Source organism: Metopolophium dirhodum, chromosome 6, assembly GCF_019925205.1.
Source record: "Metopolophium dirhodum isolate CAU chromosome 6, ASM1992520v1, whole genome shotgun sequence".
Taxonomy (NCBI): domain Eukaryota; kingdom Metazoa; phylum Arthropoda; class Insecta; order Hemiptera; family Aphididae; genus Metopolophium; species Metopolophium dirhodum.
Window position 1 is genome coordinate 37068173 of NC_083565.1, and position 14770 is coordinate 37082942.

A 14770-nucleotide genomic window follows, 5' to 3' on the forward strand; every position below is an offset into this window, starting at 1 on the left:
ACTCTCAAAATAATGTCAGGAATATTTTTCAGCACTACATAATATAGAATATACAAATATGAAATAATAAATCAACAAAAATAATTTGTTTTCTTTATTTCTAAGTGTGTTGGTAATCAATGTATTATTTCTAATCATCTATAACCGTACACGTTTAAAAGAAGAAAAAATGTTTTTCATAATTTCATTGAAATATTTCAAAAAGAGCGAAATTTAAAATTTAAAATTTTGAAATATTTCAAATTCAGAACCCTGCGTATATTGCGTACAATTAGATAGGTATCTCGTAACTCGTAAGTCGAGGTATCAAACGAATACAATATGTAACAATAGTTTTGTAGTGTCCAGTGGCGTATATAGGGGGGGGGAGCCCCCTCTCCCTAGGCCAAAGCCCATAATAAAATTGCAGGTTCAATTAAAGCATTGCACGTATATCTACACTGATTACAATTTTTCACCATAATTAATTTAGCCGGTTGATTAAAACTGTTTTTTGAGGAATCAACAAGGTAATGTTAGATTGTCAGGACTTGCTTTGATGACTTTGATGTTAAATTCATAGTAAGGTAACATTAAAATATATAATATATATATATAAAACTGTCAATAATTTTAAAAAAAAAGTAAAAAAATTAATTTTACATAGTAATATTATAAAATTAAATCGCGCAATTTTTATTTGTATTGTATATTATGTCATAATATTATAACCACCAAGCTCCCTAAAAAATGTATAGTTATGGCTATGTTATAGTCGTGCTATGCTTGACTAGTGATAAATTGGCCCATACTGAAAATAATTCGTATATACGCCACTGGTAGTGTTATTGTTACGTATAAATACCATTCGACATAAATGTGTGCATTTATATTAATTCCCTCTGCCCACTTGAAACCATGCCGGCAAATGTATGAAAAAATTCAGTATTAAAATGGTCATACTTACATTGCCCAAAATGTTCAGCCATTGTACACAGCGCCCGGGTTTCCTACTTTAACCGTAACATATATAATAAATTATAGCAAAATATAATATAAAATATGTATATAAGCGTAGCGTGATATTAAAATATAAACAATAATAAGCATAACAATTTAAAAGCCTTAAATGTGCTGTGATTAAATCTTATCAAGAGGTCAGTGATTATTATTAATGTTTTGATATTATTCAATTATAATAATATGAGTATGCGACGGTATTTCGTTGTCAGCAAGAAACGAAATCAAATAAAATTATATTTCTCTGTGTATCATAATATAGAGTTTCTGATCGATGAGCTCTAACGTGTAATATCATTCACAGTACAGTGTTGGAATTATCATAACTGCCTACGCGTAAGTATTATTTCATACAAATTTTGAAATAGTGGTCATCGATATTGTAATTTTTTTGTATCTCTAACATCGAATAGCGACTAAAAATGAAATTATACGCTTAAGGAGCCACCACACCGACATTAATTGATTTCTCTGTCTATCTCGCGAATAATATAGGGACACTGATAACATTCTGTATTTCCACGATTACACTCGGCTCTCTGGTTCAGTTTAGGGCAAATGCACCTATAATATATTTTATAAATAAGAATATTTTCTGTGCGTTGGCCGGGTAGTTTATTTAATATTTTCATTTTTTATAAATATAAGCGTGTCTTAATTTAACTTAATTTCGATTATTTTTAACCATTATAATAACTTACTTTAAGCACAGAAAATATTCTTCTTTATAAAATATATAATAGGTGCATTTGCCTTCAACTGAACCAGAGAGCTGTGATCGTGAAAATACAGAGTATATCATGCTCGAGATAGACAGAGAAAACAAATGTCGGTGCGTTAAGAGATGATGAGAAGAAAGCAAAAATTATTTAATAATTGTTCACAGCTAGTATATAATAAATGTTTTTTTATATCAATTATTACGTAAATAGGTAGGTACCTAACTTAAATAATGTTTCGTTATATATTTGGTTATTTGCAGTTATCGTTCACGTTCAGCAGGCGTTCTATTATATAGACGCTAAAACATAATAAGTCGCACGGAAATAATATCAATTAAAAATCAAAAATGTTACCAATACGTATCCAAATAAACAAACGGACGTTGCGAATGAAATTGCATTATTTTCTTTACATGGGCGGTAAGTGACAACAATTTACAGTAGGTATTGCAATTATTTGACTAGTAATGTCTTAAAATTAAAACGCACCTATTACAGATTTTTTATTATATTACAAAAATATTGATAACTGAACTTCTCACCTCCGACCGGGGTTGTCAAACATTTGTTTTAAACGTTTTGTCGATTGTTTGAAAAGAATAAAACATTTTTTTTTTTTTTTTTTAAACTGTATTTCTTGTTTATGACTGATTTTTTCTGTTAAAAACGACGTTTTAAACAGATCAAATTGTTTGAGTTTTAAAGTATAAACCGTTTTAAATTACAGTTTAGAACACTGTTTAAACTGTTCAACATTCAAACGATTTGTTTTACATAATTTTGAACAAAAAAATACAGTTTAAAACAAAAAATTGTTTTTTTTTGTTTTTTTTTCCAAATTGAAAAAATACACCAACTTACTCTACCTCCAACACAAGTTTTTGCTTATAGGAAGTGAGCAAACTTATCATGGTAAAATATAATGATATCGTTTTTGTGCAAAATACATATATTATACTAGCTGAATATCGTGGCTTCGCTCGTGTGCAGTTTTTTTGTTGTGGCAAATCTATATAGGATTGAGACGTTTTTGAGTAGTATTTAAGCTACACACATACATTGGGTTTTAAGATATATGGTTTCTTTATTCAAGGCCATACGCATGACAATTTGATGCACGATTGTAACTCATCTGGTATTTATAAGGTACCTAAAGCAATATCTTATAAAAAAATGAAAGCAAGTATTTGAAAGCATCTAAAAAATATACTTTTTTACTGAGTATTCAAATATAGGTATTTAAAATAATTTTCAATATAAGTATCTGTATCTGCGTAAGTTGAATACTATTTAAAAGTATCTTTTACTAGGTTGATTAAAATATATTATAGTACCTACCTACGTAGATTTTTTTTTTTAATAATAATAATATAATAATAATTTATATATATATGTATAAGCCAAATACCACTTACTCAGTCACTCACTCACTGGTTCAATGCTACATCTCAAAAACTACAAGACGTACGACATAGTATAATATTATTAAACAAAAAAAAAAACAACACTAATTTCTATTAAATATATTACTATTATAATCTACAGCTAATGGCAACCATTTATAAACAACAAAAAGAGTTTAGATTTCCACCGTTAATCTCAAGATCCCTGTTTGACCACCTCTTTAAAATGTGACTATCGGAAAATCCTTTCTAATTGCACATCTAGATCATTAGAGCAACCGCTTTTACAAGTTTCAACTTCGTACGTTTTGTAGTTTTTGATAGATGTAGCGTCGAATGAGTAAGTGAGTGAGAGCTATTTGGCTATATATAAATTATTATATTTTTATTATTATTAATATTTAAAAAAAAACATCTACGTAGGTCTACAATTTATTTTAATCAGCCTTGTAAAAAATACTTTTTAAAGTATTCAACTTACGCAGATACAGATAATTATATTGAAAATACCTATATAAGAATACTCAGTAAAAAAGTATTTACAGATGCTTTCAAATACTTACTTTCATTTTTTCATAAAATATTTTTTTTATGTACCTATTATAAATAGACTGAGTTGGTTTTCATATCCTACGTTAATTTTATAGAGCTGCATTTTACACCGTATCATTCGGTATAACTATCAAATTATTATATATTATACTCATCTGTTTCCTATTTGTCAAATTATTTGAATTTTCAGTTGAGTATAATGTATTATCGATTTTTTTTTACATTACGTGATTATAATTTAAATGGAAAATATTTGAGCTAAAAAAAATAAGTATTTGAAAATTAGCATTTGATTTTAAACACACGTGGATACTTTGAGAAAGCATTTAAAATACCTACGTATTTGATTAGATACTTAAGAGGACGTCACACCCGCATGTGTTGTCTCAGTCTTACAAATGTACAACATGGTAACAACTGTTTTGTGCGTCCCAACTTTTCGTGTTTGTAGTAGTAGCTTCAAAATTGCTGAACATATTGGGTAGAAAATTATCTATGCAACAGCGTGCCTATATTTTAGATAACATAAATACAATAAAAGTTATTCGCTTCTAAACATTTTGTTTTTCTCATTTGCTTATAAAAAATTATTGGATAGTGCTATTGAAAAAGCACGCTGTTGCACAGATAAAGTCCTTCCTTACGTGTTGTGAAAATTCGGTAGTTCTACAATAAAATATATGGTGCGAGAAAAGTTGTCCCGCGCAAAACAGTTTTTGCTATGGTGTACATATTTTGTAAGATAACACACGTCCTCTTAAAAAAGTATTCACTCAAATAGGTAGGTACTTTACAAGACCGATTTTCTTACATGGTTCATACTTATTATTTGTACTACTAAGTATACACGTTTATAGTAACATAATATAACTGTATAAGTGACGTTTTTTTTATAATATAAATAATAATAAAAAAACTATTCGTGTTAAAATAATTATCGTGTCTGCACAATGTACGCCTACAACAAGACGTAATACAACCAATTTTTTCTAAGATCTTTTGTACTCTTTGTGAGGTCTATACATACTTTAAATGACTTAAGACTTTCTATTATTATTCAATTCTACAGGTGTAGCATCAGTTCAAGGATTTGCACCTACAATAGCGAAACAACTGGGTTATTCGCCGATGGTGGTCGGTTCTGTTTTCACATATTTGTCCATGTTATCCTTCTTCGTGAAACCCGTTGTGGGAATTGTCGTTGATAAATTTCGGGTGAAAAGAATTATGTTTCTCGCATTTGTTCTGTTATGCGGTCTTACGGCGTTTTCTTTAAAATTCATCCATAAAATACCCACGGAAGCTGTTGCGAATTTAAGTTGTGGCACGACAACGGTGTTGAACGTTTGTTCGAACGATGACGACCGGTTGTCTCAATGTGATGACAGTCTATTCAAGCTCATAAAAAACAGCGCAGAACCCATCGAATGCCAAGTACGTAATACACTGGAAAAAATTAATTGAATCATTGTTAATTATACCTACCTAATTATAAAACTAAGTTGTAGAATGGTTAAAATAAAATAAAACAATAAAAATCCAGTGCCAATATGTAAATTAAGTCTTATAATAATATATTGTCCCTTTAAGAATATTTGATCATTTTTAATAATTGTTAAGTACCTATATAATTATTATCCATTACGAACTATTGAACCTATATATATATAATATTATGTGTATTTACATTATTGAGATTAATCGATGATATAATTATATTTGTACTAAGTAGGTAATTTGTATTACTATGAATATAGGATAGGATAATATAATATTATATCTGATAAAAGTTATTTGAAAATTGTATACCCACCTATTGTAATATGTAACTAAATGTTACTATATTGTAACTAATCAACCTTCAAATGTTTTGTTAACATTGTTTTTAATTTATATATTATATTATAAATTATAATACATTCAGTGGCCTAACAAACAATAATAGGTTTAAGGTTTCTTTAAAAATAACTAAATCAGGATAAAGACTTTTTAAAAATCTTCAAGGCTGGGCAAGTTAACGATTGTTTTTAACTCGTTGAGTTAAAAGTTACTCGTTTTTTTCGTTAACTCGTTAAGTTAAAAGTAACTTAACTTAGTATTAAGTTAAGATTTGCTACTTTGCAAAATTAAAAAATTCCAGACATAATATGGTGCATAAGACAGTTTTTCTTTACGCTCAAGAAAATGACTGGGGAAATTTAAAATAATACATCAAAGTAAAAACCTCATTGAAAAATTTACATTATTCTTCGGACAAAAATTAACTTAATTTAGATACTTTTGAAATAAAATTAACTTGAAGTTAACACGAGCATCTTGAAAAAAAAGTAACTTATCAGGTTAAAAGTTAATTTGAAAAAAAAGTAACGAGTTAATTAACTTAACGTTATGAACTTAATTTTAAATTTTAACTCGTTAATGCCCAGCCTTGAATCTTGAAAGCAGATTTCCTATTCTTAAATTATGAACATTTTAAAATAGTCGTAGTCTCTTTAAAGTATACATTTTACTCTCACATATGTTGTTTAAGTGTTATTACAACGCCAGCCTACCTATGACTATTTGATAATCCGAACTGTTGATAATTTGCGAATGACTTCTAAGACACGATAATAATATTATGTCTTCCACGTATAAATAAAAGCGAAATGATTATTTAATACCTATAACCGATTGATTTAAAAGTGTTTTGTCAATATTTTTATCCTAGTTACGTTGTGAACAAAACGAATCGTTTCGGGACGAAATCTATAGATCTTGGAATATCGTCGATCACAATAATATCAATATTAATCCAAATATTACGTATAAAAACGACGAATTTGAGGATCTCGATGTAACTTTGATTATCGACGCAACAGACCAGGTAAAATGTTTAAATTTTTAGCTGTCTCAGACGTTGTTTATACAAATCTCGAGACTTCGAATATAGATGTATCTATAACTTATAACGACGTTTCGTTTATTAACTTTTGATTAGATCAAACGGAACGATGTCGTGTTTCAAGTGAAATCGGTACACATCATGATAACCCAAGTCGCATTTCCGGTCTGTCGGAGACCGGTGAGTACTCGGTGCAAGATCGACTGCTCAAACGATGTCGTAATGGAATTGGCGTCCGTCCAAAAGTTCGAAGGAAGTGTTTTTGGCTTACATCAGTTCTGGAAATATTTAATTGTTATGAGCTTGTTTTGGATTAGCCAAGCAATCACCTGGAGTCTACAAGACCCCATATGCTTTGATATTTTAGGTGAGTGATTCTAAACATTAAATTAACTAATTTTCCCCTTTGTTGAATTTCTGATCCGACTTCAAGAAAATATAATAGGTATATTATGTTTTAGTATATAATATTATACTATGGTTATCAAAAAAACTAATTCACCGATGAAAATTACCCCATGTATTGTTTATTGAATTATAATCTCCAGTTTAAAATCTGGGCATTTTCGATACAGTTTGCAAATATATAACTCTTAATAAACCAAATTAGGGATTTTAAATAGAACACTTATATTTTAAGATTTTAAGATAAGTATATTGTATTGTATTTTATTTTTATTTGGAATTTGCTTAATAATTTTTCTGGACAGTTCGTCTAACTATTATAAGTACCTACACTAGGGTTGCCAACTTTGGAATTAAAAAATACCGGCCCAAGTGTACAAAAAAAAAAAAAAAAAGGTCATCATTTTTTAATATTAATATAATAAAATGACGAATAATATAATTAATTACATACGTTAAAATAAAAAAATTAATTTAAAAATGCGTATAATTTTTCAATCAAGTATATACAATGTAAAATTAATAGGTACTACCGAACAGTCCGAACAGAATAACGAAACTAAACTCTATTATGAATCGTCTATCACATATTCACCAACGAGAACGGCATAATAGGAACAACTAACAAGGTACATACTAATCATAGTACTCATAAAAATGTCAAAAAGGACGATAGATATCTGAAGTCATTAAGATAGGTATACGATTTATTGACAGTAACATGTGATAATCAATTTCATAAAAATGATAAAATATTAATATATAATATCAAAACTCTCGATCAGGTGGAATTACTGGGTTTTTATAATTTTACAATATTATTACTTTGAAAATACCGGCTTTTTATAGGTCAATACCGGCAACCGGCTTTTTAAGTCTAAATATGTGAAATACCGGCCGGGCCGGGAAAATACCGGCCGGTTGGCAACCCTAACCTACACGTACCTAATTATCAATAAATTATATTGTATTAACTATTAAGAATAAATCATATTATGCAGCCAAACGTGATAATATTATTCTAAAAATTAAACATAATAATTTAATATAGGTACCTATTTATGGTATATAATGTTTGTATACCCACAGAGATAGTATAGGTATCTAGATTTGAATTTATTTTATTTTATTTCACTAGAACTAATTGAATTAATTTTTATCGGTAATAACTGGTATAGGTATTTGTATTTTGTTCCTAATTTTTCTATACCTACTTACTTGCTTATTCGATTAATGTTAATTAATAGATGACAAGCCTGAAGATTTTGGCAAACAAAGGTGTTGGGGATCTATAAGTTGGGGAATTTTCTCAGTTTTTGGCGGAGTGCTGGTCGATTATTTCAGTACAAGTGACTATGAAAAAAACTACGTTCCAGTTTATTATCTATGCCTTGTAATCATACTATGGGATTTTGCTTTAGCGTACAAAATAGAAGTGAGTTTGTTGCATAAATTAGGTACATTAACATTTTTTACTTACATTATATTTAGGAATATAAAATAATACAACATTGATATAGGCAGCGTTGGGTAAATTATTTTTAAAAAGTAATGAAATTACGTTACTCGTTACTTCAAATATTTTTTTTCAAATTACAATTGTGGAGCCTAAAATTATTTTTATCATGTTATATTATTTTTTCATTAATAAAGCAGTGCGTTACAAATAACGTTACTTTTTTTTATCATTGTAAACAGTTACACTTTTTTTTGAATCATATTCAATTCATATGATTCAATTATTATGTATATATTTTACAATCATAGACCTAGTGATAATAGACCTATTATGTACAAAAGTGCAATCAGTAAGTCATTAATTACAATTAATTTTAATTACATTTTATTTTTAAACCGAACTCATTACTTTCTTCTGGTATAAAGTGATAACTTTTATTCGTGGATTGTTATTGGAATCGAAAATAAATATAATTGATTTTAATTTTTCTGAAATATCCCAACGGCTTGTTTTTGTAATGCATTCAAAATTATTATTTTAATAACGTGGAAAATAACACGTTAGTGCGTTATTTCATAGAAATTACTTTAAAAAAAGTAATTTTGTTACAATTGCGTTACTTTAAGTAAAAGGTAATGAAATTGGTGTTGCGTTACTGAAAAAAATAATTGCGTTACAGTAATAATTTGTAATAAATTTGCGTTAAGTTATTACCCAACACTGTATATAGTCGATGTAGGTACTACTGTTGAGTGTAGACTATAATATTGGTATTATATAATTATTTAAAATGTTTACATGATATTTTTTAAGATAACTGAGACAATCGGATCTAAGAATACATTTTCAGACGTATTCAAATTAATAACTAATATGAATGTCATAGTCTATTTGATATGGATCGTAGTGATGGGAATTTGTACAACAATGCCATGGAACTATCTATTTTGGTGGGTAAGAATTGAAGAAAATAATGTTTTAGTACCTAAGTATAAAACATAAAAATTTTTTTTTCTTTAAATATAGTAGGTACCTATACAAATACAAATTTCAAATATTTGGAAATCTTATATCTTAAACTAAGACTGATATTAATAGTTTTTCAAATAATATGCATATTGCATAGGCTAGCTATAAGTCTAGGTTAGCAGAAGCTTCATTGACCATCGGATACCCATAAACAATAGGATTTACAATTTTAGACTGATGCTAAGCATGTGTACATTACCATGATATAAAAATTGAATATTTAAATAAACGTAAGTACCTATAAACTGCTGTAGGTATAAGTACAAAATAATAAATTCGCCAATTTTCGTAATTTTGACGAAGTTTGTCAAATTCTTATAAAAACAATCGTGCTTATGTATTTTTAATATTTTTGAACTGCTATAAAAATAACTTATGTGAGATGTCGTATTCATTTTTCAAGCTTTTGATTGACCCTAAATATTTTTATCAACACTTAAAAAAACAAAAAAAAACATATCGTTTTTCCCACCTATTTATTTGGGGTGGTTTTTTTTTTATTTTGAAAAGTATTAAGATTTTTCAATTTTGACCTCCTAAAATTCATAACTACATCAAAATATGTTCGATCAAAGAAAACCCTCAAAGCTGAAGATCGGAGCATTTTTCTACTTCAAATCGTTTATCTACACAAACACAAAAAACACACATATTATTGTAAAATCAATATATTTATCTCTCCACTCAGAATTTATTACCTTCACCTATAATATTAATTTGTGACATAGTATTAACTATTAGGTAGGTAATTAAAATTAAATACAATAATTTTGTGAATATAAAAAACTATATCGTTAATAAGTTAAAATGGAGTGTACAATAACATAGGTCTAATAATGTACCACACCAATTATTTTGATAACCAGCCAATTTTCAGAATGATGCGTATGGCAAACAGCGATCCATCATAGTTTATTAGTGCTTTGATATATATTTATTTGTTGTTAATATAATATATTATGTTGTAAGTTATAATAATATGTTATTGTTATATTTTTGTGAAATTAAGCTCAGCCCATATCGTTGTTGAAAATAAAAATAAAATAAAAAATAATAAATACTGTTCTGAAATCTATGTAGAAGATAATTTCGTATATTTAATAAGAACTTAACTGTTAGTAGACAACAAATAAAACATTCTGCCCCTCACCCCCACTGACAGCGCATGCCTATGTAAATACTTGTACTAAGTACTATTTGAGTATTTCAAATTTATTTTTCTAGTTGAATATTAACTGTATCAAATTTTGTTAATATTTAATAATTTGGTTGCATAAATAAATTTGTATAAATTGTTATTTCAATTTTAAAATAATTATTAACTTCGCAATAACTAAATTTCGTATTATTTTGAATACAATTGATTTTAATAGAAGAAAAAAAAACTAAAAAGTACCATACGCTTTAGGATTTTTGAAAAGAGCTTATTGTTTTTCTTTCGCAGGTACATGGAGGACTTGACCCAAAAGTACCACAGTGACAAACAATCGTGGACGAAAACTTTACAGGGTTTGGCCATAGGAATTCAATGTATCGGCGGTGAATTGCCGTTATTATTTTTTTCCGGTTGGTTGATCAAACGAATCGGCCACACGTATTGCATGGCCTTAGGTCTTTTCGCTTTTGCTCTCAGGTTCTATCTGTACTCTGTGATCACCAACCCTATTTGGATACTGCCCGTAGAGTTCACCAACGGCATTACATTTGGACTGTGTCACGCCGTCTTGTTAGCTTATGCTAGATTCATTGCTCCGCAGAGTTCGGCCACCACTGTGGTGGCACTATCTGGAGCACTTTTCGAAGGCATTGGTAAGTGTAATATTATTATGTTTCACTGAGTAATAGAAAATTTGCCTACACTTGAGACGATGTACTTGCAATTGAGACGTCTGATGCAAATTAGTGCTAACTCCATACGAGTAGGTATAATGTTCGAGTATATTTAGTGTTGGGTAAATTACTTTTGAAAAGTAATGAAATTACGTTACATTAAATATTTTATTTAAATTATATTTGCGTTACCCGACATTATTATTTATTTTTATAACGTTACTTTTTTTTTTAATTTAAAAATTAGGGTGTTACAAATAACGTAACTTTTTTTAAAAAATAATTACATAATTTGTTCATAACGAATAATAAGTAGTAGGTAAATATTCTAGGTAAGTTAGCCCTTAAGTCGAGACGATAACCGCTGCCTACATCTATATATTATAATCCATGCGATGACTCTAATAGTATACAGGGTGATTCATTAAACTTAAAACACTCATTATCTCAAAAAGTATTCATGTTTTTGAAAATATTTTTTTACATGGTTTCAAGTTGTTAACAAAACAACGTTTTTATTAAAAAAATCATATTTTTAAATATTTTTTATTTTTTTGAATTACAACAAAGAATTTTAATTTCATTTTCCAAAGCAGAATATTTTTCTAAGTATTTCGATACATACAAATCGAGTTTAGGACGAGCAGTTTATGAGTTATAACTTATAAGTATTTAAAGTTTAGACAAGTGGAGTAGTGGACAAACATTTTGAAGGGTAACCCCATACCACTCCACTCCACCCATCTAAACTTTAAATACTTAGAACTCATAAAATACTCGTCCTAAATTCGATTTGTATGTATCAAAATACTTAGAAAAATATTCTGCTTTAAAAATTATAAGGATAAAAAACCTATAGGTATCTATATCAGTTAAATGCTACAAGCTATTATATGGCAATATTTATATTGATAAATAAAAATATTAGTAGCTTATTAGGATATCTTCTTTTTTATTTTTGAAAATATATCAACTGCATTATCTATAAATCAATTTTACCTGATACATTTATGTATTGTTTTGTGTACGCGATAATCGCCACCAAAAAGTGTGTTTATTAATTTTTCATAACCGTAAATATTCAAACCGTCGTTTATTATTTTCTTGCAAGCGCAATTGCCACATTGCATATTGTTTAATATTTATTCATCATCGCGGGCGCAATCGCCAAGCCCTTGTTTATACTTGTGTAACACATAATTATATTTCGTGAGCTCGAAAAGTTTTGGAAAAATATTTTGTGGACGTATGAAAACAGTAAAAATATAATATATAGTATGTTTTATACTAGAAAGTTATGGTCTACGTCCTTCATATTTTCATACGAAAATATCGAGTTTCAGCATTCAACTGGGAAGAATTTTGTAAATTTATTACAATTTATTATAATTTGAAATCTGTTATTACTGTATTGCTCATTAAACATGGCCAACTAACTTATTAATGTAGTTTATCCAACTTTAAAAAACAGAATTATGATTTTAATTTAAATTTTTTTTAATATCCTTGAGTTAAAATATGTGATTATAATTATTATTTTTATAGTATTGTTTTATTTCATTTTCCAGGTACATCTATTGGTGGCTTGGTCGGCGGATTTATGTACCAAACATATGGCGGAGAGATGACATTTAAATTATTTGCGTATGGTTCATTAATAATGGGTATTCTCCATGTAATATTTATTAAATTAAATAATAGGTCGATTAATATAGAAACCACGAAATGAAAAAAGAAAGATTTATTTTGTAAACCAAGCTGGGTACTTATAACCAGTTTTTAATAAGTCTTCTCTGTGAAATAAATTGAAAATGTAAATAATTTGATTAACGACAAAATAAACTATTAATTTATAAAATAATTTATGTTTCTGCACTTTTTAATAGTGGCATAATGTACAGAAAAAGAAAAAATATTACTAAATGATTTTATTTTTCTGGAAACCTGTTTCAATTGTTAACATGATTATTACACTGTCGCAGAAATTATATTTAAATAAAACTGACACGTAAATATTGTGTGCCTAATAAAAAATGTCAATATTAAGTTTTTGATTTTAATACTCGATATTCATTCTTAAGTATAAATAAAAACTATTTCGAATTTTGATAACAAAATACTATCTCGATTGCGGTACTTGGCACAAAAGTTACGATTGGTTGTTATCGTTCTAAGTCACATTATGACGTAAGTTATTTAAGTTTTTAAAAATATATTTTCACTGTTTAATATTTATTTTTACTTATAATATTGTATTAATTATATAATGACGTCTCTGTTGTATTGTTCAAATTATATTTTTAAATAAATCTTTATCTTTTTAGGCAGAAAAATTAAGCCTTGAGATAGTTAAAAGTATTTTTTTTACTATTTTTAAGGAGAAAATATTTTGTACCTGCCTACTGGCTATTTTATTTAATTATAAGTTACGTTTATGGTAAATTGAATACATTACATACTATTATTCATATTTGTAATAATTGTAAGTGATAAATGTGTTAAATAATATTTTCATTTCGATGTAAAAAAAAAAATTATAATATTATTGTGTAGATAGAAAATTATTTCTATTATTTCCGTACATTGTTTAATTTTATTATTTGGTGCAACCAGTGACATATTGTCAATAATGAAACATAATTTATTATAGTGTTAAAGTTTTGATATTTATAAACTGAAAGTCTGAATGTATTGAAAATTGTGTACAAAAAATTATATTTTAAGTAATAAGTGTTGTACTTACCTAGAATCATTGAATAATCAATGCTAGAATGTTTCAAGTCTCTAAGATTTGTAGTTTTTGAATCCACAGCGTGTGCTTTGCCGGGTATAGAAAATCTCAGTGTTTTATTATCGCATCTGTACCGTATCACCTTTAACATTTTAACAATTTTAATAATTGTATAATAAAATTATTATAATTGTGATTTTTTTTTAGTTTGTTTGGTTATGACTTGTTTTGTCATTCGTGTTTTGTTCCGGTCGTTTAAAAGCCGTTTAAAACCCGACTTTTCTCCTTTTTTATTGTTGGGCTTAATATAACATGTGCCGTTAAAATTGTATTTCCTGTCCAAGACCTACTGAAGGCAGTGTTACATAACAAATCGAGGGATATTTTTAAGTAAAAACAAAAATACTGAGTGATATTTTTAAGTAAAAACATTTAACTCAAATTACATACGAACAATCACTGGACGACCACAGGACAAAGTATACACAGGAAAACCGAAAACTGGTAAGGTCCATTATAAGCGTGCAATACGGGTACGATACTCAACAATCAAGGTTTCCAAAAGTATAAAATAAAATACACTTACGTCCCACACGTAAGTTTTATGAGATTACGAAATTACATTGACCAAATATAGGTGCGGTACACGATACTTAAACGGCTAAAATTTAACAAAAAAAAAAATAATAATAATAATGCATTGCAAGACAATGGCTGTGACAGTAGAGATTCTATTATAAGTAAAGAAATTACAAT

At 27.8% G+C, this 14770-nt stretch overlaps 1 protein-coding gene across 2 annotated transcripts; it reads left to right on the plus strand.

The window, feature by feature from the left end:
• The first annotated feature begins 1217 nt into the window (after positions 1-1217).
• LOC132946505 (major facilitator superfamily domain-containing protein 6-like) lies at positions 1218-14210 on the plus strand. 2 transcript variants are annotated; one of them, XM_061016539.1, is made up of 9 exons: positions 1218-1335; positions 1982-2141; positions 4746-5110; positions 6387-6542; positions 6657-6927; positions 8213-8400; positions 9238-9374; positions 10898-11262; positions 12852-14210. In XM_061016539.1, exons 2-9 carry the CDS (start codon positions 2069-2071, stop codon positions 13010-13012), a joined length of 1716 nt encoding a protein of 571 aa, XP_060872522.1. In that variant the 5' UTR covers positions 1218-1335; positions 1982-2068; the 3' UTR covers positions 13013-14210. The 2 variants fall into 2 exon arrangements, with proteins under 2 accessions (XP_060872522.1, XP_060872523.1); XM_061016540.1 differs by lacking the exon at positions 1218-1335 and adding an exon at positions 1429-1888.
• The last annotated feature ends 560 nt before the right edge of the window (positions 14211-14770 follow it).